At 39.5% G+C, this 25,979-nt stretch overlaps 1 protein-coding gene across 1 annotated transcript in view; it reads left to right on the plus strand.

Annotated features, from left to right (window-relative positions):
- Positions 1–25,979, plus strand: part of FBN1 (fibrillin 1) — a 252,818-nt gene that overhangs the window by 151,957 nt on the left and 74,882 nt on the right. Inside the window, exons 19-33 of the mRNA XM_036841971.1 lie at positions 1,204–1,329; positions 3,781–3,906; positions 4,473–4,592; positions 4,815–4,952; positions 5,796–5,846; positions 7,499–7,624; positions 9,411–9,638; positions 11,338–11,463; positions 11,583–11,711; positions 12,530–12,655; positions 12,759–12,884; positions 14,085–14,207; positions 15,480–15,605; positions 17,588–17,713; positions 25,790–25,912. Of these exons, the coding sequence (XP_036697866.1) occupies positions 1,204–1,329; positions 3,781–3,906; positions 4,473–4,592; positions 4,815–4,952; positions 5,796–5,846; positions 7,499–7,624; positions 9,411–9,638; positions 11,338–11,463; positions 11,583–11,711; positions 12,530–12,655; positions 12,759–12,884; positions 14,085–14,207; positions 15,480–15,605; positions 17,588–17,713; positions 25,790–25,912 (1,920 nt within the window). The remainder of the gene's footprint in view (positions 1–1,203; positions 1,330–3,780; positions 3,907–4,472; positions 4,593–4,814; positions 4,953–5,795; positions 5,847–7,498; positions 7,625–9,410; positions 9,639–11,337; positions 11,464–11,582; positions 11,712–12,529; positions 12,656–12,758; positions 12,885–14,084; positions 14,208–15,479; positions 15,606–17,587; positions 17,714–25,789; positions 25,913–25,979) is intronic.

Below are 25,979 nucleotides of genomic sequence, written 5' to 3' on the forward strand. Positions count from 1 at the left end.
AAGTGCTCAGTCATTCTCAGATGGCAGTAGGGAGCCATCTTGTGTTTTGTAGCAGGTGGTGATAGCAATTAACTGAGTTGGAAGAAAATGAAATGTTTAAGTGTAGAAGTTAGAAGTAGAGAAATACTGGTGCCATAAAAGAAATTAAAGGGGAGAATTGGAGCAAGTGTAAAACTAGGTGACAAGAAAGAGGAAAGGATTACTTTATTAATAAAAAACTAAATGAGTTGATTCAAGAGAGTTCTGGGAAAAAATTGACTGACTGAATTGATTGTCAGTTCATTCTCTTGATTGATTTCATTACTATGTGTGGATAAAGAAAGGGCGAGGTGGATATTTGGAGGAGAAAAGAGGAGAAGTAAGGAAATGTATAATGAATAAGGAGTTAGTGCGGAATAAATAAGTTGTGATAGGGACCTGGATAAGGAAAAAAAAAAAAAAGGTCAACCTTGATTTATAGAAGAGTCGGACAACAAGATTTGAGACTAGCCACTCACTGACTGTCACTCGGCATCACCCTTGACTCTTAGAGCTGTCCTCAGGCCGTGAGCAAACGGAAGAGGAGGACCCAGCCTCATCTGGACAGAGTAGCAGAGGCTTTTCCAGAGCAGGTGGTGGTTGAGCAAGCTTCGGACCAATGTGTAGGCTTGCTCCAGACATTCCCCATACAGAGTGAAGAGGGCATTATGTGTTTATGGCAGAGTAAGAGATTTAAAGTGAATAAGGAGTTCATATTTTAATTTAATCTTGAGAATCCTGTCGAACCTACGAAAGTCTGAACCATGAGAATGACACAGTCACCTTGTTTTTAGGCCGTTAAGTCTGGTGGCAGTGTAGAATGTAGATTGAAGAAGGACAGGCTGATGGCAGGGAGACCAGTTGTAGGAACCTGGGCTCTGTATTTGATCAACCTTTCCACCTTGATGTTTGGACAAAAAGAAGTCCAGGAGTTCTCCTCTTGATTAAGGATTGGTAATCTTGTAGTTCTAGCTCAGATGCCAAGTTCCTCTCAGGGACTGATGGAAGGAAGACTTGAGTCAGAATATCTTGTAGTGAGAAAAAGGGATCAACGTTCTCATCAAGGAGAAACTTTATTTTCATGAGGTCCTAAGGTCTTTACAGTTATTGTAATGTTATTTTTTGATGGTTCATTTGATGTTTACTTTAGAATGTTAATGATTTTGAACTTTTTTTGTGGTGTAGATATAAATGAATGTGCATTAGATCCTGATATTTGCCCAAATGGAATTTGTGAAAATCTCCGTGGGACCTACAAATGTATTTGCAATTCAGGATATGAAGTGGATTCATCTGGGAAAAATTGTGTTGGTAAGACGTTTCACCTGTTTTCTAAGACATTTCATGCATCATGCATTCTTTCTTTTGTTGCTTGAGGGAAACTGCTCTTGAGTAGTTGAAAGGACTGGACAAATGGATGCTCTACACTTTGGGTGTCAGCATAGCTGAATCCTGACAATTTATGTCTTTTGTTTAACTATGTAAAGGATGGAACATAGCAACTGTCCCTGTCATACAGCGTGCAGTTCTCTAATTGCTCAGGTTGAAGCCGAGTGCTGCCCCTACGAGATGCCTTTGTTATTAGGGTGCTGCTAATTGTCATTATGTGCAAAGTAGATATAGCAGTTATTTTCAAAACAGCAGAAATCTTACTTTGAGCATTTTCACCTGCTTTCCTTCTAAACTATGTGGCATTTGTACTCACATAAAAAGAACTCACAGTAAATCAAAGTATCTTCTCTCCCCCCCATTTAAATCAGCTTTCACCTGAGTTTCAGGCTAAGCAAGTACCTAAAAAAATGGAGGATAGAAGCAGGTCATGGGAGTTCACAGGCTTATCACAAAACCCTCTTCTTTCGACTGCAGGTTTCTTTTTCTCTCCCTAACTTTTATTGCTGGCGTAAACCTGGCCCTTCCTTCTTTATGGTCTACAGTTGAATTTTGAGAAGTGATTTCTTTCTCTCTCACACCCTTAATTTTAGGGCCCCTTTTTGGGGGGTACAGTTGTTATATGAGCACACATGGTACTTTCAAACTAGACTCAACTCAAAAAGAAGTTTTACTATTTCATTTTTCTGTAGGAGCCTCTCTACATTGGCAGACATGAAAAATCATTATTTATTTGGGCAGGCCAGAAAGGCACAGAGATGTTTTAGCTTCATCCAAAAATCACGCAAAAGGGAGAGTTTGGGAGGCAGAAGGGATTCTTCCTTCAGTGCTTTAGTGTCTACTCCAAAGTTGGACCCATTATCATCAGGTCAGAAGTATGTTCATATTTCAGATTATTTTCAGAGGTGTGAAGCTAGGAATCAAAAATCCGCTTCAGCCACTTCCCACAGAGTTCCAGGGACTGGCTATTTTATATCTTAATCTTTAATTCCTCAAATTAAAGTTCCAGATTCTTCTGACATCATCAACGTTTAAGAATTGCAATATTGACCTTTTTGGGAAGTATTAGCATTCCTTATATGATTTTGACAGAATTCTCAGCATGCTATTTGCTCAGACAATACATAACTTTATACTTGATTTTCCCGTATTTTAAGAACTTTATAAACACAGCCCTCCATATCTGCGAGTTTTGCATTCACGTATCTAACCAACCTCAGATTGAAAATATTTGAAAAAAAATTCCAGAAAGTTCCCAAAAGCAAAACTTGAACTTGCCATACACCAGCAACTATTTACTTAGCATTTACATTGTGTTAGGTATTATAAGTAATCTAGAGATGATTTAAAGTATATGGGAGGATGTGCATAGGTTATATGCCAGTACTATGCCATTTTATATAAGGGGTTTGAGCATCCACAGATTTTGGTAACCTGGTGCGGGGGGTGTCCTGGAACCAATCCCCTGCAGATACCAAGGAACAACTGTTAGTTGCTGATTTAAGTATGTTTACTGTGGTGAACCCATGCAGCTCTCCAGTGCTGAATTTGTGTATCCTTTATGTAAGGGCTACTAGCTTGTCAAATGGTAATCTAAGCAGAGTCTCTCAATGTATAAAACGTCTCTTGTGACTATGTAGCCTATTTTGTGGGCTGAGTGATGTACTTTAGCTCAAAGAGGTATAATAAACTGTTTTAAGTTCTACATTTCCTAAATTATCTAAGTAATACATATCAAAAGTTTGGTTTTGCATCAGACTTGCCTATTATTCAGCTGAAAGCAAGGAATTTTCCTCAGCTCTCTGAATCTCGAGTCTAAATTCCTCATGACAATTATAAACTCTACAGATTGCTTCATACTTTATAAACATAACTGGAGACCACTTAAATTATTCTAAAGAAGAGACACCCATCCTGGAACTAATACTTACCAAAGATGGACCATACTCTCTAAATATTTATTTAGTTCCTTAAGACAATAGGATTAGTCCTTTTAATTCTGGCACAGTGAAACAATTATATAAATACTAATGATTTCCAGCAAATCAGGTTCCAGAAATCCAATTATATAAATATTAATGATTTCCAGCAAATCAGGTTCCAGAAATCCAGGTTTTCTTCCTGCTAAAGAAAGAAGAGAATTAAATAGTGTCTGGTGACTTTAGACTTTGTAGATACCTAGTATAGATAATCAGCTCAAGCCCCTATTTTCCTAAAATAGGTAATTTCAGCAAAGATCAATGGTAGAGGAGTTTTGCCTCTTTCCTTGAATTAATCATATCATTATGACCTTAAAAACTTAGCCTAAAAATGCAGAGAAATTGCATGCAAAGGATGGGATCTTTTAAAAGTTTATGTTTTTTGGTTTTCCAGATATTAATGAATGTGTATTGAATAGTCTACTCTGTGACAATGGACAATGTAGAAATACTCCTGGAAGTTTTGTCTGTACCTGCCCCAAGGGATTTATATACAAACCTGACCTAAAAACCTGTGAAGGTAAGATGTATTTTTGTTCTTATACCATGTACTTTACTGCCTTCTGGAATGCCACTGGAAAACCACGAAGGTAAATTAGAGTCACTTCTATTTTAGACAGTTGTGTCACTTCGTTGAGATTCTGTGATCCTAAATGACACTCCTATGCACTTTGTAAGCTACTGATGGTACTTACCTGCAATTGGTATTTTATTTGCCATTTATTTTGCATTCAAATGCCATTTAAAAGTATTCACTTTGTGTTTGCCTGCAATTGGCATTTTATTTGCCATCATTTAATAGATGAAGAAAATATTAGATATGTGCTATTTGAGTTAGTAATTCAGAAATCACACTTACATTTGCTCCAGATTTTCTGAATAAAAAGATTCAGCCATGTGCTGAACATAGAGATGTGCTCAGTTATTATTTTTGGCATTCCATCTGGCCTAGAAAAAAAAAAATCTATCTAGGTCAGCTTTACTATCTAATGAAGAATATGTGGTAGCAATTGAGACCAAAGTTTAAATATTCATTTGTGCCCAAGACTAGTTTTTAGCAGTAACGTAGACCTGTTTTTGTTTCAGACATCGATGAATGTGAATCAAGTCCTTGCATTAATGGAGTCTGCAAGAACAGCCCAGGCTCTTTTATTTGTGAATGTTCTTCCGAAAGTACTTTGGATCCAACAAAAACCATCTGCATAGGTATTTGTCTTTCGGAGAATGATTTTCCTATGTTTATCAGGGCTGCTGTATTTAATGTGTGCTTTTATTGCAAAAGGGTTTCAGTATGGAAGAACAAAGTTTTAAATGATCATTGTTCCTTGTTTCATGATGCTATTCTTGCTGTAATTCCAATGCACATGTTTGAATTTTTGATATAGATTCTATTGTCTATTAAATATCGTCACCCCCTTGCCCCTGCAGAAACCATCAAGGGCACTTGTTGGCAGACTGTCATTGATGGGAGATGTGAGATCAACATCAATGGAGCCACGTTAAAGTCCCAGTGTTGTTCGTCCCTTGGTGCTGCCTGGGGGAGTCCGTGCACCCCATGCCAAGTTGGTAAGAGAAGCAGGTGCTGCAGCTCCTGTGCCCACTGGGCACTTTGCTCGGAAAGGGGAAGCCGAGAACTTTGTTCATTTAGGTTCACACGGGAATTTTAGAAGATTTCATTCTGATGACCTCAATGAAACATGTGGTTGAATAGGAAACTAAGAGAAGTGTCAAGGACAATAGTTTTATGTGATTTGGTTAATTGATTGTTTTCCATCACCACACTGTAATGTAGTTATCTGGAGTTGCTTTCCTAGATCATCAATTCCTATTGGCTCTCTCAGGAACCTCATGATTAGGGGTCCTGAACTTTTTACAGGCGCAGATTTTCTTCCCCACAAAATGATTGGTGTAAAGCCACCAGTGTTCATCACTAAACTAAAGTTGTTGCAAAGCTGAGGTTTGAGAGCCTTGCTGATTCAATGTTTAGATATATAAATGTGTGCATTTATATAGTGTGAATGCTGCAGGGCATGAGATCTTCCAGTTCTAGACTTTGTTTTCCACATTCATGTTACAGTAATCCTATAGTGTGATTCATATTTTAGGGCTAATAGCAAGAGAGAAATTGAGTCAATTTCCTTCTTAGTCATCACCTTAGTTTGATCTTTAGGGTACCTTTGGGTCTTTTAGGATATCTCAGATGAATTGAGCTTTATTCAAGGAGACATTTCATTCTTCTCCTTCACCTATGCAATCTCAGAGACACTTTGTCGTCTCAGACTTATTCATAGCAATAAAATCGGTTTCATGTTAAAGGTCCTCTTTCGTGTTTCTTATACCATGTCATACAAAGTCTGGACATTGTTATCTCAAATTTGTTTTTTGCTTTTTGTTTGTTTTTTGGTACAGATCCCATATGTGGTAAAGGCTATTCAAGAATTAAAGGAACACAGTGTGAAGGTATTTATGATTATTTATAAATCATAAATTTCTGTGTGCATGAAGAATGCTTGTGTTAACTTGGACTGGATAAAGCTGTCATATAACTTCCCAGTGAGAAATGTGTAGCAGGGGGAAAAAAATAATGAGAACTGCCGAACGTAACAGACGTGAGTTTCACAAGCATATATGCTATTGCCAGCGTCAGATCCCTGTGGCCAAAGGGCAGGGTGGCTGAAAATGCTTTAGGCTGACCATAGTTTTGAGTGACTACAATTTCAAACTGCTATCTATGAGGAAGACAGAAAAGGAAGTTTTTGATGAGGCTATAAAATTTGCATTTTTCTTGGTTTGTCCTGGTTTTTTGTTGTTGTGTTGTTGTTTGTTTGTTTCATGGTCACAGATGATGAGAAGGACACACTCTAGTGCCTCGTTTTTGAAAGTCTACATGGATTCTCTCCAGTTTCCTGTGATTTTTTTCTCATGGAGTCCCAGATAGACATAGGTCAGGGTGACTAACACAACCTGACATGACACAGCAGCTGAAAAATTTTTAAAACAGCAATTAGTCCCATATGTGGAATGAAATGAACTTTTTTTCTCAGCTAAAATAAAGAGGAACACTACATCCCCCACCCAAGGTCTTGCTTTCCAAATGATGACTGAATCCTTTGGCCTCTCTCTGGTCCAGACCCACTGTTAATAACTTATCTGACCTCAGCAGCACATTTTGGTACACAAGTGGCCAGAACAAAACAAAACAAAACAACCCAAAAAAGGTAAATTTCCCCCTCCCAATTTATTTCTCTTATGAGGAAAGATTTAGAATATTTTTTTCAACATCCCTGGCTTGGAAAGTTATTTCTTCTAAATAGAGACACAGTGTGTGTGAGTTTCTTGACTAACGCTCCCCTTTTTTGGCATTGGCAAGTAAGTGCCTTTCTTTGGGTTAACTTGATGGTGAATATTTTTCCAAAAAAATGTGCAGAGAACATAATGCTCTCCATTAAGCAAACTGGGAAGGACTAGTATATTTGAGACAGATGCAATGAATGATGAATGAATGAACATGAGCATCTTCCACGCTCCCCAACTCAAGCTGGGACCACCAAGGCTTTGACAGAACAGCCTGGGACCATTGCTGAGTTAGAACTAGATACGCACTTTCTTGGGATGTCTCAGCACTTCTCAAAGGAGACTCTTTTGACTGGCCCCACATATTCCTCGATGATGGATTTTTTTTCTATGCTCATCTTCAAGCTACTTCTTCTTTGCTAGTTTGAAAGACCAGGCTTCTCTTTCTCTACTCACTTGCAGCCCTCTGGTCTCATAAAGCTAATTGTATGGCCCCTGGGAGCCTTACCTGAGATGTCTATAGTACCCAGACCTGTCCCCAAGAACTCCCACCAGCTCCGTGTCTTTACAACTCAAAAATTACTCCCTGAGACTGATGGAGAAACTGTTATATCTTTGCTAATAGGTGGGCTCAGTCTGGTTGCTTTTCAAACATCCCAGAAATTCTACATGAATTATTTGGAGGCAAACTAGTTTTGTAAACTTATCAGGTTTAAAATGATCTTTTCAGTTGTGGTAATAATATGACTCCATGAATGGAATGAAGTAGAATGATGTTATACAGATATATTAACTTCATGCTTTTTTTTCCCTCATAGATATAGATGAATGTGAAGTGTTCCCGGGAGTATGCAAAAATGGCTTATGTGTTAACTCTAAGGGATCATTTAAGTGTCAGTGTCCCAGTGGGATGACTTTGGATGCCACAGGGAGGATTTGCCTAGGTAAATACTGTTCGTTACTTTTCTAATGAATATTTCTTAACGATTATTAAAAACTCAGTTAACAAGATAGAGCTGAATATTTGGTTCCAAGTACAGACACACACACATCCCAAATTCAGCATTTCTATTAGGATGCATTGTGGTTTCCTTGACAAATAGCCTTCCTGACTCAGCTCTTTATTAATTCTTTATAAAAAGAGTAGAGAACATGTCAGTGAAGAGAAACTTTAGTTCTTTGTTGTTACCCATCACAGTTATTATTCTAGAGCTCTTAAATCTGCCCTCCATGGGCCATGGACAGAGAATCCTAGGTGACTGGTAAGGAGAACACTTTTGCTTAATTGGAAACTGTAGCCTTAGCCTGCTAGGCAGGGCTGCTGTAAGCCAGAAGGACAGGTCTTTGCAGGAAACTCTTGTGGGTATCAGGCGTGAAGAGTGTAACAGCCTGAGGAGTGAACCTGAGGGAACGAAGGCTGTTGTCAATATCAGCCATGATGAGATTCTCCATGACAACTGCTAGAACCCAAGCGACAATGATGTGGAAGAGACTGGACACCAAACCCTGAATTCTTAGAAAGCTGCCCTGTGGACTCATAGTGGCAGTAGATTTGAGGTCCCACAGTCATGCTTGTGGCGTCTTAGGCTTATTCTGGTGTTACCACTATGGCTTCTGACTGCCAGGAATACGTCCTTTGGATCACTGGTTTCAGAGTCCGTGACTCTGCAAGTGATGCTCAGCTGTATTGTGTATCTGAAACCACTCTGAAGAGCATCTTTAGTGAAGGACCACTGTAGGTGGTTGCAAGAGCGGCATGCAGTTAAGGGATCTGCATCCTTTATGAATTAGGATTAATCAGCCTTTAAATATAAAACTTTATGGTTTATAATGTAAGCAATACAGAATAGAAAAGCTGGAATTCAGAGGGTAGAGTCTTTTCATAACTGTGGATGTCAGTTCATCCTATCCTGAGTCTTAGCTTCTTTGTTTAGGAGGTATCAGCATGTAATGAGAACGCTTTTCCAGGTTCTTCAGTTGCAACATGCTTCAGGGTTTAGTTTAGGATTCATTTTGAAATTAACCATCTTAATTAAAAGAGGCAACCCGGATGTGAAGTTGCTCAGAAGGCTTCAGTAGCTTTCTAACATTAAAGGAAGCTCACACTCCCACAAGTATCCAGAAGAATGTGCACAAAAGCACATGTTGAGGTGAAAGAAATACTTGAGAAGGGGAGTGGATGGCTTTTCTTTGCTGTTTTTCCTCTTTAATCACAAGGAGGGCAGTCCTCATTTCAGAGTTTACTATTCCACCTCTCCAAAAATGAAGTGGATCTGAGAAAAAGGTGCTGGTGCTAGCTGAGATGTTCTCCAACAATAAAGACTGCAGTTGGCTTTCAGCTAGAGAGGAGATGTCAAGACATCACGGAGTGCATGCACTGGGAATAGGCATGGTCTGTACAGGGAGAAAACATCTCCCAAAAGAGCGTTGCAGGATTTCTTCGAATACTGCTCCTTATGTAGAATTATCAGAAAATACCTAGAGTTCAAAGGATACTTGCCGCAAGAAGAGGTGCACATAAATAAGAGCTGCCAGCTTAAGAGTCTTTCTTAAGAAGGAAAACCCACCACCAAGCCTAGGTTCCTTTGAGGAAAAAAAATTAATTTCAGTCAATAAGTTCGTAGTAAATTGTTATGTGTCCTGTACTTGGCCTAACACAACGTTGGCAGTTTGGGGCAGTGAAAATAGAGTAGCTCTCCTCAGCTTCCCTCCGTTCGTCCCCTCTGGCAGATATCCGCCTGGAGACCTGCTTCCTGGGGTACGAGGATGAGGAGTGCACCTTGCCCGTGGTTGGCCGCCACCGCATGGACGCCTGCTGCTGCTCTGTCGGGGCAGCCTGGGGGACCGAGGAGTGTGAGGAGTGTCCCCTGAGGAACACACCTGAGTATGAAGAGCTCTGTCCCAGAGGACCCGGATTCGCCACAAAAGAAATCACAAATGGAAAGCCTTTCTTCAAAGGTACGGTGGTTTCAGTGGTTGATTTCACTCTTCTTTTAGGTCAACAGGATGCATTTTCAGGAGCACAGAGTTCTACCGACGGAATTACAATGAATGTCATCCATGTGGTCATCCCTGGATCATTTCAGTGTGCCTTCTCTGATTTCTGAATTTTATACGGCAAAATGTCCACTCTGTCACGGATTTTCTTTTTCTACATCTCAGGACTTCCTGAGTCACTTGCCTCTCCCATGTAGTCACTGTTAAGCGTTAAATAGATTTTAATACTATCCTAAAGCTAAGCAGAAACGAAAGAAAAATCTTCTTGGGAGATGTTTATGCCATCTACTAAAGCCCTAGAGGTAACCTTTATCTGCTGATCTGAAGCATCCAAGTCACTTTGGTCCACCTGACTATAGATAACGGTGTGAGAAACCCAGTGACAGGTCCTCTGTGTCCAAATACAGCAAAATTCATTCCTATGGCAAACACTCCAGTGACTTATATTTCAAATTTTATTTTCTTATGCTATAATATAAAACCCATGTAAAAAAAAAAAAAGGAAGTTACAGATTTAATCTAATTCCAAAATTGAGTTAACTTCTTATGCACAATGATACAGACCTTGTTTACTTCAGCATACGGAAAAATCATAATTGGTTTCTCAGAATTCCGATTATTCAGGGAGGCCCAGCTTATGTTCTCAGTATAGAGTTTTGTGTCAGTTGCCCATTGTGTCTGGACCTACTTATTATACTTCATAACTAAATGAATTTCTAAAAATGGGAAATGAGTATATAAATATCACTTAATTATCCTTATATTAAAAAGTGTAGACTTTTTTTCTACTGAGCATTTGGTTCAAGAAGTCCTGGGGTTAAAATTGTACTGTCTAGAGAGACAGTTTCTAGACGGCCCTCTGAAATGTCTCTTAAGTAAATTCAAAGGAACTTGGATGATTTGCTTACAAAAGCTGTGGCAATCCATTACCGCAGAAGGACTAGATGTTCTTGAGATTTAATCTGCCAGTTCTGTATCTCATGACATTAGGTAGAAATGAACTTGTATTTCTTGAGCTCTAGGTCTTGCTTTAGAAAGGCCCCTAAAAGGGGAAACTCAGATTACTCAAATTACATGTTACCTATGCAGTCTCCAAGAAACTCTTGTACACATTTATTAATGCAAACTTCATATTAATTGAGAAAATATTTTAAATTAGTACACATTATTTGAGAACATGTTTTAAATAGTATACATCACTTGTAAAGAATTAAAATTATAAATGGCATCTCCTTTGAAATTCTTATTTTTAAGTATTAAAAAAAAGCATCAGAAAGCATAAGTGAATATCTCATTCCACTACATACTCAATTGCTTCCTGTAGGACAATATATTTGAAAATCTTCCACATGCCTTACATATAGACACTAGTGGTTTAGAAATTCTTATTCGTTCATTCAGCAAATAGTTCAGCGTTTGGTGTGTGCTGGGCTTTTAGAAGTCCAAATAAACGCACTCTTTACTTCTTCAATAATACTTTCTAAAATGTAGACGTTTAAAAGTCTAGATCTGTTTACAAAGTCCTATTTCTCATGGATCATCACACATTTTTTAAAATGAGTATGACCAAGACCCTCTAACTTCCTGGGTTTAAAATGGGGTGTTGAGATCTCCTAATTGGTCACTTACGGACTTTTCCCACATTTGATTTTCCTTGAAGACATCAATGAGTGCAAGATGATTCCCAACCTCTGCACCCATGGCAAGTGCAGAAACACCATCGGCAGCTTCAAGTGCAGGTGTGACAGTGGCTTTGCTCTGGATTCTGAAGAAAGGAACTGCACAGGTCAGTAAAGGGGCTCACCCTGGAGGGATACCCTTTGGAACTCTTGGTCTTAAACATGTTGCCACAAGAAGTAAAGCTATCCTGAGGCTCATCTGCTGCCACTTGTTGCTTTTGTGCAGACATCGATGAATGCCGTATATCTCCCGACCTCTGTGGCCGAGGCCAGTGCGTGAACACCCCCGGGGACTTCGAGTGCAAGTGCGATGAAGGCTATGAAAGTGGATTCATGATGATGAAGAACTGCATGGGTGAGTGCGTGACCATTTGATCAGCCCAGGGAAGAAACATTCCAAGAAGCTTTGGTGACTCATCGCCTGTGTCGGTTCTTCCTGCTCCCCCAGTGCGCTGGTCTCCTGACCAGTGAGTCAGGCATTGGACTGTGGCAGAGGGAGACTGACATGTGGAAGGAATGAGGGAATTCATGCTCTGGGGCAGCGGGTGGCCTCAGACACCAGGTATGGGTCCCTGAGAAGTGAGTTTAACACCTGGAATAGACACCCCAGGGAAGAGAGAACAATTCAAACATAAGCTATATTAGGGGTCACATTCTAGGGTTTTGGTTCATCATTTTTAGAAAAGGAGATTGATTAAGATAGTTTCATTAGATCAGGTTCCCTAGCAACAGGACTGAGATGGGGGTGTTTTTTGAGGGAGTGCTCTTAGGAGGAACCTGTAAAGAAGTGAGGGAAGCAGCTTAGGGCAGGGGAAGAAGAGAAGCAAACTGTTCGACTGGATTTTAGCTTTAACCTGATCCCACAGGGGCCTTGGAGTGTGAATAGTACCCGAGAGTTGTCCCACCTCGAGGCCAGGAGGCTGAGATTTTATACTCCCATGTCAGTTCAAGCAGTTATTGGCCATGGGCAGTCCCCAGCATGAGAGCGGGGTGTAATTTCTCACCTCCCAGGCATTTCTGAGTGAGGTGGATAGCGGTTTTCCAAGAAGAAAACCTGTGAGCCTTTAGCAGCCAGAACTCCCAGCAACTGGGCAATGAGTGCACTGGCCTGGTCGTGGGGACCTGGCAGGACCACCACCCACAGCTTCAACAGGGGTCATTTCCACTTTGCAGATATTGACGAGTGTCAGAGAGATCCTCTGCTGTGCCGAGGAGGCGTGTGCCTAAACACTGAGGGGAGTTACCGCTGTGAATGTCCTCCTGGCCATCAGCTCTCCCCCAACATCTCAGCATGTATAGGTAAGGAGGAAGACCACTTACCTGCTGGCAGTCGTTCGGCCAACACCCCTGCCAGAGTCAGAGGCTTACGGCTGGGTGCTTGGTATTCTCATCTTCTATACAGACATCAACGAGTGTGAACTGAGTGCGCACCTCTGCCCCCACGGCCGCTGCGTGAACCTCGTAGGGAAGTACCAGTGTGCCTGCAACCCCGGCTACCACTCCACCCCCGACAGGCTGTTTTGTGTTGGTAAGTTCTGTATGGTATGTTATTTATTTTCTTTAGTCTCTTTCGAAAGCACTCAAGCAATGTTCTCTGAGTTCTGTTTCCATCGCTAGTTACTTTTGCTTAATCTTTCCTGTTTTCCTGGAAGGAAAAGTCTTCTCATGGTGGCTCACGATCTTTAGATCTCACCTCCCCCATCTGTTTAAAGAACCAATTCAGTGAAGGCTGTACAGTGTTTTAGCTCTAGCAAGTATAATTTCACCCATGCTGCTTTGACTAGTGAACGGTAGCACACGCTTTGTTTCTGCCTATGCACACCCAGGCACATCAGCCAGTGATTACTAAGTACCGCCTGAAATAAACGCAGCCTGGTGAGTGCCGGGAGGAAGACAGAAAGCTTAGGGTGTGATCTCCACCCTTAGGTGGTTTGGAGCAGCTCAAAGATTCCAAAGAATAATCATTGGGAAGAAGACCATAGCATGTTTATAGCTTACAATGCAATAGAGGCCAAGTCTGGCAGTCCTTAAAAATGAGGTTTTGTGGGACAAGCGTTTTGCTTTGCGGCTGGCCCTTAGGAGGTTTAGTTGTGCTGGGAAGAGCGGCACAGAAAGCCCCATGGCTTTATTGTGCCCAGAGTCAAAGTGAAACTTTGTAGAAACAGCCAGTTTTTGCCTGATTTGAGGTATACCCCATGTGGAACTGCCAAGTCTCACATGGTTTCTACCCAAAATCATAAATCAGCCCAAATTCTTCCGAAGCATGGCCCAGGACAACTCAGAACTCCAGCTCAGGTCCTTGAAAAGGATTGGAACCTCAGCCAAACTGAATGTCAAGTTTGCAACGGAATCTGTGACCCAGAGAATTTCACCCACGTGCCCACTGTTGTCACTGAGATATGTTCTAGCGCCCAGCACTTCTCCTGCATTGTGTGTGGCACACCATATGTTGTGTTCATCTAACTCCCCAACTGCAGTGCAAATATTACGAAGGCAGGGAGAATGTCCATCTCATTCACTGTTAGATTCTCATCTGTAGCACATAGTAGGTGTGTAGTTAATATCTGTTGAAGGAACCAAACAATGCAGTGACTTGCAGTTGCCCTGGGATGCTTTTATAATTTTGTATTTTGTTTTGTTTTATTTGACCCATACATACCTGGAAACTTCAAACATGTGCCATCATCACAAACACAGAGGAAGGTGATATTATTTTCCTTTTTCTTAGACATCGATGAATGCAGCATAATGAACGGTGGCTGTGAGACCTTCTGCACAAACTCTGAAGGTAGCTATGAATGTAGCTGTCAGCCAGGATTCGCACTAATGCCTGACCAGAGGTCCTGCACTGGTAAGTCAGTTTTAGCTTCCTGGGAACTCTCTCACTAACAGGTCCCTATGTAGAGTGGTTCAGGGCCTGGGCTTTGGAGTCAGACAGTCCTGAATTCAAATCTTTGTTTTGTCACTTTTTTGGCTGTGCGTCCTCGATGAAGATCCTTGGCATCTGATCCCTCATCGATAAAATGGGGTTCACATTGCCTGTGTGGAAGAGTGTGTACAGCACTCAGCATAGTACCTGGCGCATGCTCAATAAGTGGAATATAAAATACATTTTCTTCATTGATCAGAGTTTTGAAGAATCTGATCTCATGGCCTATTTCAGTGCTACTCAGGGTGTGTTCCTTGGACGGGCAGCCTCAGTACCACCTGAGAAAGTGTTAGAAATGCAAAATCTCAGGCCCCACCCCAGACCTACTGAATCAGAAACTCCTACGGGGGCATCTCAGTAGTCTGTTTTCACAAGCCTTCCAAGTGATTTTGGATTTGTGCTAAAATTTGAGAACTGCTGGTCTAATTTACACTGCCTGTTGTATCACATGGGCTAGAAGAGCCATGTAATCAGCCGGAGATGGGAAATGAAGTGGGTAATGTAGATTTTAATTTTGGCTCAGGTTAAGAAGAAAACTTAGGTTTAGGAACCAAAGTTATTTTATTGGACCTAGTAAAATCTCCGTTAAAAGCCCTAGATACAAATTTAGCTATAAAAATTAAATTTTGAAAATCTAAGCAGATATGCTTATTTCAAGCATTTTTTTACCTTAAAATATCTGTAAAACAGCAAACAATGGACATTAGGCATTTAAATTTGACAATTAGAAAAATAAGATTCATAATCATTTTTGAATGATAAATTTGTATCAGAGATAAAAGTGCCAATTAAATGGTGGTCTTTTTTTTTTTTTTCCTGAGTTTGGACTTTACCTAAATGTTTATTACATTTTATTAAAATTTTATTACATATGTAGTACTAGTAGTAGCTAATTTATTGAACACTTAGTATGTACCAAGTGCTGATGTGCATTTTTTTTTTTTAAATGATGGTCTTTTAAGTGCATGTGGACCTCCATCCTGAACTGTAGGTTATAAATCTTGAAAATGGTTCTCTCCTTTTTTACCCAAGATAACCTGATGGGATAATTTATGTAAAGTGTCATTTGGATTTCAGAGCTAACAGTCTTATGCGAGCAGGCTGAGTTTACTTGACTTGGGTCACTTAACTTTTTCATCAGTGATTAATGGAACCCTATCAACAACATGCCATTGTTGGTTTTATTCTCTGCAGACATTGATGAGTGTGAAGATAACCCCAATATCTGTGATGGTGGTCAGTGTACAAACATACCTGGAGAGTACAGGTGCTTGTGTTATGATGGATTCATGGCATCTGAAGACATGAAGACTTGTGTAGGTAAGCAAAGAAGACAGAATTTTCCAATTTGCTAGTTATTCACAAACACTGTTAAATTACATAAAGATTTGTTTGGGTAGTGAATAGATCCTAAGGGAAGAGTAAGAATATTTAGGAGCATAGTACTAATAATAATCCAAAGCTAGCATTCCAAAAAGCAACTTTCTTGTGACTGTGATATGATGCTTTTGTCAGATATGTTGTATGGACTGAGCTAACCATTGGTCAACTCCAGTGACCAAAAGACATTTCTTTTATGTCTATGCATTATTTCTGTCCACTTAACCCTCCTTTTGCTGTGACTAGAGTTTAGGCTTTTAAATTGTTTGCTTAAGGCAAGCAAAATTTATTTCTGACAAGAATGCAATAAATTCTAGAATGGATTGTTTTGGAGAGTTTCTATTGCTGTCTTCAAATCTGTCAGACTTTTTAATGTAATATCTAATCTGCCTTTAATCCCATTTAGTATATTTTTAATCTCAGACATTGCAGTTTTCACCTCTAAAAGTTTGATTTGGGTCTTTTTCTTTATATCTTCTGTGTCTCTGCTTAATATGTCCAATCATTTCTCTAGCTTTTTAAATACAGGAATACAGTTATAATAACTGTTTTAATGTCCTTGTCTACTAATTCTATCACCTGTGTCAATTCTGGATCATTTCAATACATTGACTTTCCTCTTCATTACAGGCCATATTTTCCTCCATCATTGAATGCCTGGTAATTTTTGCTTGGATGCCAGGCATTATAAATTTTGCCTTACTAGGTTCTGAATATTTTTGTATTCCTAAGCTTCATTTTGGAACATAGTTAAGTTATTTGGAAACAGGTCGGTTCTCTCAAAGTCTTGCTTTGAAGCTTTGAAGCAGCAGTTAGGGTAGGGCTAATTTTCTCTATTGCTGAGGCAAGATCCTTCTGGATACTCTACTCACTTCCCTGTGAATTACAAGGTTTTCCAGTCTGGCTGGTAGGAGAAGGCACAAATTCTACGCCTTCTGGGAACTCTGATGATTGTTCCCTCTAATTCTTTTGGATGGTGCTTCCTCCAGATTCGAGAGTTTTCCTTACATGAATGTACTGATCACTACTCATCTGGGTGCTTGACTGGGACCCTCTGCAGATCTCTGGAGTTCCCTCTCCTTCTCTCTCTCTGTACATCTCTTTTCTGTCCTTTACTCAGCCCTGTGAACTCTAGCTACCTTGGCCTTCCCCCTCACCTCTTCAACTCATGGACATTTCCTGGTTCCATCTGTCATCCCCCTCCCTATGCCATTGCCTTAAAACTCTCCCTACACAGTAATCTGGGGGCATTTGTAGAACCCACCTAGTTTGTTTTTTCTCTCAGGGATCACTGTTTTTGTTGCCTATATTGTCCTTTCTTGTTGTTGTTATTTTAGGTGAGAAGGTAAATTTGGTTCCTATTACTCCATCTTGGCCAGAAGCAAGAGTCTAGAATTGAAATTTTAAGAATCACATCACATTTGTGTCTTTCAAAAAAACGCTTACCGAATATTTGTGAAGTCCTAGAAATTAAAGTGAATGTCATTTTTAATTTGGGAAAGAAGTGAAGTTTGTAACTATCTGCACTAAGACTACTAGTTTATCTATCTTTTCTTTCAAGATATGGAACTAAAATGTTGGTATCATGCAGTCTGAATTAAAATTTTCATCTTGCAACGGAATAGGCTGTTTTAAAAAGTTTTCTAGACTGTCACATAAACAGGCTCTATCCCCAACCTCGAGTCAGTCAGTTTATTTGATTACTTGACCTCCTGCTTGTGGCCCAGATAAAAAGCAGGTCTTCAGGGTTAGCCTTCAACGTAGAAAGCAAATGTGAATTGGGCTACATAAATATACTTTTTTTTTGAGTGAAAACATTTCATCTTTTCTATTTGTTTGTCATAGTTGCTTTATCTCAGGGGAAAATTTTCAGTGATATCAAACAAATGGTTATATGTATTAATAATATCTGTGTTTTACAGATGTCAATGAATGTGATCTGAATCCAAACATCTGCCTAAGTGGAACCTGTGAAAACACTAAAGGCTCATTTATCTGCCACTGTGATATGGGATATTCAGGCAAGAAAGGAAAAACTGGCTGTACAGGTATGTTTTCTCAAATTGAACAATAAAACCGTAAGTGGTTAAGAGATTGCTACCATAATTATAGATTAACATAAGTTTTAAAACTATTAATATTTTAATTGCATTATAAAGCACTTTGTATAGTATTTTTTCATTAACTTAGCCTGCACTTCTTTGAAATTTGTCATACTTTAGATTGGATCTAAGGTGAGGTTTGTTTCCCTTTACCTGTGGAAAAAAGGCATATGAGATAAATTACCACCATAAATAACACTATAAATATCAACATTTTATGAGGTTAAAGTAACATTTTTATATCAAAGTAGTTAACGTGCTAACTACCAAACATATCCCTTTATTAAAGCAGACCTTTCCCAATAGCCTCCATTGCCATCCCTTTCATTTAAGGTTTTATAAGTGAAATGACTTTTTAAAGAAACACATCCTATTGTAAAGCAATTATACTCCAATAAAGATGTGGAAAAAAAAAAAAACCCAACACATCCTACAATTCATATATTTCATCAAGTCTCATCAGTCTTCTAGTTTCTTAAATTAATGTGCTTTTGTTCAATTAAGTTGCTTTAGCCCTAATTAGCAGTGATACTTAGTACATGGAACAATAAAGTTTTACTGTAGTTACCTATAGTAATAAAACAGATTATGGCATCTAACATAATTTAAAACATAATGGAGACCCTGGTGGGCTTGAATTAGGTAACTGCATCATTTCTTTACAAATAATAGACTTTAATTTCAAAAGCCAGTTTGGCAAGCCATCGTGACTTAAAACAAACGTTAAAATATTTGCAGATTGGCAGTGTGGTACAGGTACAGGTCCTTTTCTTAATTATATCAACGTTTTTCAAGAAAGTTCCCAATATATGCATGATCACTTTAAACTGTTCAGTTATGCAAAGTTTCAAATAGAGATATACAGACGTCACCAATAAATTACTATTAGTTCAAAAATGACAGATTCTAGCCAAATTATTAAAAAGAAGCATGTAGCTAGAATGCTTTCATGCTCACTGTATTAGTCTTCATATGAAGCATGTCTAGGGGTCCATTCTGATAAATGGCACAGAGTTTAAAATCTCTAGTCCTCATGTGGTCTCTGGGGTACAAATGATGCTTATATCAGCATATCTGTGGTTCAAGATTTATTTTTAGCTTTCATTAAAAATATAGGACTTAGGGCTTCCCTGGTGGCGCAGTGGTTGAGAGTCTGCCTGCCAATGCAGGGGACACGGGTTCGAGCCCTGGTCTGGGAGGATCCCACATGCCGCAGAGCAGCTGGGCCCGTAAGCCACAGTTACTGAGCCTGCACGTCTGGAGCCTGTGCTCCGCAGCAAGTGAGGCTGCGGTGGTGGGAGGCCCGTGCACCGCGATGAAGAGTGGCCCCCACTTGCCACAACTAGAGAAAGCCCTCACGCAGAAACGAGGACCCAACACAGCCATAAATAAATAAATAAATAAATAAATAAATAAATAAAAAAAAAAAATATAGGACTTAGGGTAAGGGGTGTTGGTCTGGTAGTAATGCAGGGGAAAGTAGGACAGTTCTATATTGCATTTTACCTAATAGAGGCTAATACCATTGTTTGGCGAGGTTGAACTCACTGCAAGTCCACCCAGAGAACCGTGATTCTTATGAAGGGAGAAGTTAATCTAATGGGACAGTCTTCATTCCCTATAAGAAAAAGATCTCTAGAATTTCATGCTCCAAATTCCCGCTAACAGAGGCATGTGCAGAGGCTGACTGTTTTAGGCCTCTTATCGTGAAGAAAGCTTAAATTTTCATGCAACATTAATATCAGTTTAGGTACATGAGGTATAATGCATGTAATGCCCTTGGCACAGTGCTTGGCATACAGTAGCTGGTCAGTAAATAGTAGCTATTGTTGTCCTTATAAAATGAGACACATAGACACAGTGTCTAGAAGCCATTTTAATTAAAAACATAACTTCTGGTCTAGCAAAATTCTGTACTTCTATTTACTGATATGCTTGAAATCAGTTTAGAGAAGGAAGATCTTACTCTGTATATTAAAAGGCTTGTTTTTCATAATTGAGTGACGAGAGCTGTGTACTCCACATTAGATGAGATGACACCAGTTTTACATTAAGAACAGCAGGCTTTTAGTAAATTACATGAACAGAAACATGGATTTGAAGTCCAAGAAATATTCTGTATCTTTCCCCAAGGGGCAACATCCCCCCTCCCACTTTTAAATTATAGCCTAAAATGATTTTTCAATTGCATAAAATTCAGCTAGTACTGTAGGGAAAAGCATTGAATTTCATGGCCCTTCTGATATCATAGCAGCATGGTATGTGATATCCTCATGTAAAGGAGTAGACCTCTGGATTTGATTCCTAGTTCTTTTACTGGTTCATGAGCTTGAAGAAATCACCAGGGTGCTCCATAGTTATGCAAGTGTTCCCCTTGGGTAAGAGCAGCCCTGCAGTGAAGTATGGAAGGAGAGGGTGTATTAGGGCAGGAAGAAAAAGAGGTTCTCTGTAAATCCTGCTATTAACAACCAAGGGTATCACATTTGATTGGAAATGACTTACACAAACAGGAATTGGCAGCAAGTTTGGTATACTCAAAAACAAGTTTTAAAAAATCTGAGCCAAAATGTTTTTTGAATCCCATGTAACTAGGGCTCTTTTAGCCTGCTTTTAGTTTAAAATTTGTGTCACTCACAACTTAGAACACCATCAGGTTACCTTGGTGATAGTATGTTAAAGACAAGTGTTTATTATGTCCCAGGCAACTAATGTAAATAGAGATATGTATCTTGCTTAATGGGGTAAGCAAGCCTCACAACAAATAACAGTGAAGAACAGACCTGGAAATATGTTTTGATGACAGACAAGAGAAATATATCTACTTCTATTTCCGTACATATATAATATGTATACATACATATCATATGTACACATATATTTTAATGAGTACCTTGTAAAGGAATTATAAAAATATGTATGCTATTTCATAGGGAGGAACTTTGTTTCACGAGAACTTAAAAAATGTCCTCTGGGTTCCATTACAGCTTTGTCTAAATATTTCAGCTCCCTTGTCATTACTGATTGTTTCCATTTTAACAAATAAACATGTTTTTTTTTCCCCCAATCACTTTAGCAGTGTTCAGAATCCACCCACTGACTTACATTCCCAGCCCACACAGATGTTAAGTGTTTCTTTTTTCTCCTTAAGCTTTGTTCAAATCGTGGATATGGCTGAGGGGAACGTTCAATTTAATGAAGGGAGAATGGACATTTTCCTGTAACCTAGAACACATCTCTTCTATCCTTGGCTTAAGGGGGCTGGATTACAGTTTCTCTGTGGCCCTCACATACAAGGCTTCTGATGCCCATTCTACATAATTGTAGTCAGACAACAAATTGAAGGAAGAAAAACTAGGTTGCTGCCAGGTGCCATCCTTGGTGCGTCCTGGCTTTCTCATGGTAATCTGTAAGAATGTACCTACCATCACATGCTTGCTCACTCGGTCAGTGAGTAAGGCATACAATTAAAATCAGGATTGTTTTCAGTTAAAATAGCAGGATTGCTGGGCAACTCCATTTCTCAATCGTTCAGCTTTTCATACGAGACATGTTGCTATGGGTATAGTCCATGAAAGAGAATCACGTACTTCAAAACCACCAGCACTCAGTGAAAATTTGCCCTCATTTCCTTCCAGCTCCTTATCACTGCTAATTGTCCTCCACTGGCTGTCAGCCTGTGAAAACTCTGTGGGTGTTCAGTTAAATAGTCGTGGCTCAAATTTGGGTCCAAACTGAAAAATCCAAGTAGCCTTCACGTTTGGCCTCTCCATTCACCCTAACGCCCTCTTCCCCAACGACTCACCAAGGAGATTCCACAGTGTGCCAGCCCTGCTGGACTAGGGTTCTCGTGACTGATGCCCAGAGGGCAGGAAGGCAGGCGTTTGTGTGGGTGACACGGCCTCTCCCACCATGACTGTCAGAGGAAGCCAGGGCAGCTCAGAGCACAGTCTCTTTCTCGAGTGTCAGATTCAAGTGGAACACACCCAGAACCTGTGCATGGGGTCTGCTCAGACCACACCCTTGCCCTTCACGAGAGCCGTGCAAGTAGGACCTTTGAGTCTCTGTGAGGGAGCTCTGGTGGGGTGAAGGAGGTTGCAGTGTCAGCCCTAAATTTGAATTTCTTTGCTTTTCTTGGCGTGTGCTTAATCTTAAAAAGGAATTTTCTGTCTGGAGCAAACTTGTGGGGGAAAGAGAACATTTGTACAGAAAGAGATGTTCTTGGCAAGCGTGTGCTATGTTTCCCTCACATTATTGAAGAGTGGAGTGTTTGAATATGGTGTCTTTGTTTGGTTGTTTCCCTTATGGCTCAGTTTCCCCTTCTGTCTGCTTTTATAACGAAGTACAGTCTTAGGCCCATGTCTGCCGTGGAAACAATTAATGAATAATAGTTGGTGTGTACACACACACACACACGTGAAGAAACCTTTTATTCAGAGATGCCTTTAGACATTATGACCAAGTCTTTCTAATTCACTTGTGACATACCGGTAGTGTAAGCCATTGAGATAATGACTTATACAAAGATTCACAAAATGGAAAATTGAACATGGGCACCTGAGTTACTCGTCCCTCCTATTCCAAAGCCCATGATACACGGCCTCTTGCAAATATAATTTATTTTCACCCTGAAAACGTTGTGGTAAAACTGCAAATATTTTCTTGAATTAGAAATTTATGTTCATATATTATTCATGATAACAAAAAGGAGGGAGACTCTCCTTTTTAAAAAACAATAGTTATTTTCTTAATTGCAAGATTAAACATGGAAGGTAAAAAAGCCACATGAAAAGAAGAGTATCTTTGGACATTAGAAAACTGAAAAGAAAAAGATAACAGGATTACTAGATTGACAGGCTATGATCATCTCTGAAAATTGTACTTAGTAGAAAAGATTAGTGAATATTTCTATACGTCTGTTAATACCGCCAAGATTTCGAAAGCAGACCTTTAATCAGGACTTAGAATAAAGTCCTGATGTGACTAAAGGAATCAGCTTGGCTAGGCAGCTGTGGCTCAAGACAAAGAGCACCAAACAGGGGATGGGAAACTGAGTTCCAGGTGTGCTGATTCTGCCCCTCACTGACCTTGGGGCCGTGACAAGTTCCCGTGCCTTTGGGGACCTCTGTTTCCTTCTCTGAGAAACTGAAGATTAGGAAAGTCAAATTCTAAGGTCTTTGCACTTAGAAAATTCCTTGATTCTTTAACATCTGGAGGTTTCAACACTTAGGCAATCGAAAGTCATTGTTTCTACCTAACTCAGAGATCAGGACAAATAAAGCAGGGACGTTATGGCAGCACACTGCAAGAGTGGTGCTTTGCATCATTAACTCTGAAGGGAGTGATTATCTGAGGAAGAAAGAAGTGTCCGTGGCCCTGCCTGGGAGCCCTTAGGTCAGGCTTCCTTTCTTGAATTCCCTGCCTATTTACCACTGTTATCCCTGGGCTGGGCTTCCTCCTCATTTCCTTGGAATGTGCCGTGCTCAATTAGTCAGTTGATTAAAGCTCCCAGTCACAAGTTTAAAGCTGCCTGGCATGTGCTTCCCTTGACCTGCCTTAATAACTCAGTAGGTTCATGTGGCTGCCAAGGTTACATTAAAATTCACCTACACGATACATTGCAACCGTTAGAACATTCTTCTAGGCGTGTTTTCATTTTATACTTATTAGTGATATTGCAAAATATTCTTGTAGGAAAAATAACATTATTTTATTTTGTGTTTGCTCTAGAAGTTATAACAAAGCCAAAGATCTCAGGACCATTTCAGAACTTCAGATGGAACATTTGGCAAACAGCATGTTTCCAAACACTTTCAAATCATTTAATTGGGCTTCTTAAGTAAACAAAAGGGTAAACCTAAGTTGCTTGCCCAGTTTATTTTTCACGTCGCTATTCAAGTGATCACTGAAAATTCTTGCAACATTTCATATGCCAAGATTTACCTTCTTAACCTAAGTTTTATGTTAGACATTGGTTTCCATACGGAATCATTGTATCCATACTTAGGAGTTCTTGTTCTTAGTTAATGAAAAAGTTGGTTAGGAGGCTAAGTGCCTGTCTTTCATTATGAAATAGATCGATTTCGGGAAATAAGATTCTGGTACCAATTCCAATAATGATCACCAACTCCCTGTCTTACAGTTCAACTCAATTCTGACAACCATCTACCTGGAGATAGTGTCAGATTCCACAGGTTAAGGACTCAGTCCCATAAAATTGTCCACACTTCAGGTGCCAGCCGCAAGTCTAGGTTGTCTGTTATGAGTGCTTCTGACCAGTTGGCTATAAATCAAAGGTTCCCACCACCTCCTTGAATTTGATTAATTTGCTAGAGTGGCTCACAGAACTGAAGAAACCAGTTTACTCGTTAGGTGTATCAGTTTACTATAAAAGAGTGTAACTCAGAACAGCCAGATGGAAGAGGTACATGGGGCGAGGTATGGGGAGATGGCACAGAGCTTCCATCCCATCTCTGAGCAAGCCACTCTCCCCAGGTCCTCACTGTTCACCAACCTGGAAGCTGTCCAAACCCTATCTTTTGGGGTTTTTCTAGAGGCTTTATGACAGAGGCACGATTGATTAAATCACTGACCTTTGGTGACTGTTTCAACCTACAGCCCCTCTCCTCTCCCTAGAGGTGGGGGGTGGGACTGAAAATTCCACCTCTCTAATCATGCCTTTGGTTCTCTTGGCAACCAGCCCCCATCCTTAAGTGCTTTCCAAATGTCCGTCACCTCATTAACATAACAAAAGACACCTTTTTCACTCTTAGCACTTAGGAAATTCCAAGGGTTTTAGGAGTTCTGTGCCAGAAACAGGACAAAGACCAAATATACACTTCTTGTTATAAATCACAATATCACAGGAAACAAAACATATTTTACTTTATAATTTATAGTCTCTTCTTTTTTGTTTTATTAAATTTTATTGGAGTATAGTTGCTTCACAGTGTTGTGTTAGCTTCTACTGCACAGCAAAATGAATCAGCCGTACATATACATATATCCCCTCCCTTTTGGATTTCCCTCCCATTTAGGACACCACAGTGCATTAAGTAGAGTTCCCTGTGCTATACAGTATGTTCCCCTCAGGTACCTATTTTATACATAGTATCAGTAGTGTATATATGTCAATCCCAATCTCCCAATTCCTCCAACCCCGCCCCTTTCCCCCTTGGTATCCATACATTTGTTCTCTACATATATTCTCTTCTATAATGCTTTTATATTATAGAATCTATCTTGGCTAAATTTGGAAATGGAATTTTGAAGAATGGAGAATTTTTGAGAATTTGAAGTCTTTTAGCAATGTGGCCCTAATCTGGTTCTCCCTTTACTGAAAAATCTCTCTTGAATTGACTTGAGTTTTACAGGAAATATGCAAGAAGACTTGGGTCCCAAAGTGCCAGCTAGAGAAAAGATAGTTCACACACTGCCTTAAGGAATATTCTCTGCAAATGCTTGAGTTAGCAATACCTAAAGTAAAACGTTTATAGAAATAAAGCGTGATTAAATAATACGGTGTTTTACATTTAAGAATAAAATATATTTAGTGTATAGAATATGATTGAAAAAGCTTTCTGACATGCCAACAACATTGTATTCCTTTGTCTATATGAGATATGAAAGCAATGTGCATCATTTCTCTATAGTTGATTTAATAAAAATATTGGGAATAGAAACAAATGACCATGAGCATTAATAGGATAGAATGTTAGGCAACTCACTTTTTAAGATCTTCAACTGGAAGGAGGTTCATTTTGTTTTGCAGTGGCTGGACACTTACCTTAAAATAATGGAAAATAATTAGAGTTAACAACAGCAAGTAGCATTATGTTGTTCTTAGTAAATTGAAATTTAAATCTGTTCAATTTATGTAGCATATACATGTGGATGCTAAACCAATCTATGTTATACTGTGAGAAATGTGAAAGCAAGTCACCTTTTGAATATTGCTAAGTTATTTAAAAGACCCAAAAGGCGTCTTTGCTAAACTTTTTTTAAACCACTGGTTATTTTTTCCAGACATCAATGAATGTGAAATTGGAGCACACAACTGCGACAGACATGCTGTATGTACCAACACGGCAGGAAGCTTCAAATGTAGCTGCAGCCCCGGGTGGATTGGAGATGGCATTAAGTGTACTGGTGGGTTGGAAAATAACAGAAACTGCTTCTCATGAACTGCATGGATTATAAATATGAACATATCAGT

This window comes from Balaenoptera musculus, chromosome 2, assembly GCF_009873245.2.
Source record: "Balaenoptera musculus isolate JJ_BM4_2016_0621 chromosome 2, mBalMus1.pri.v3, whole genome shotgun sequence".
NCBI lineage: Eukaryota > Metazoa > Chordata > Mammalia > Artiodactyla > Balaenopteridae > Balaenoptera > Balaenoptera musculus.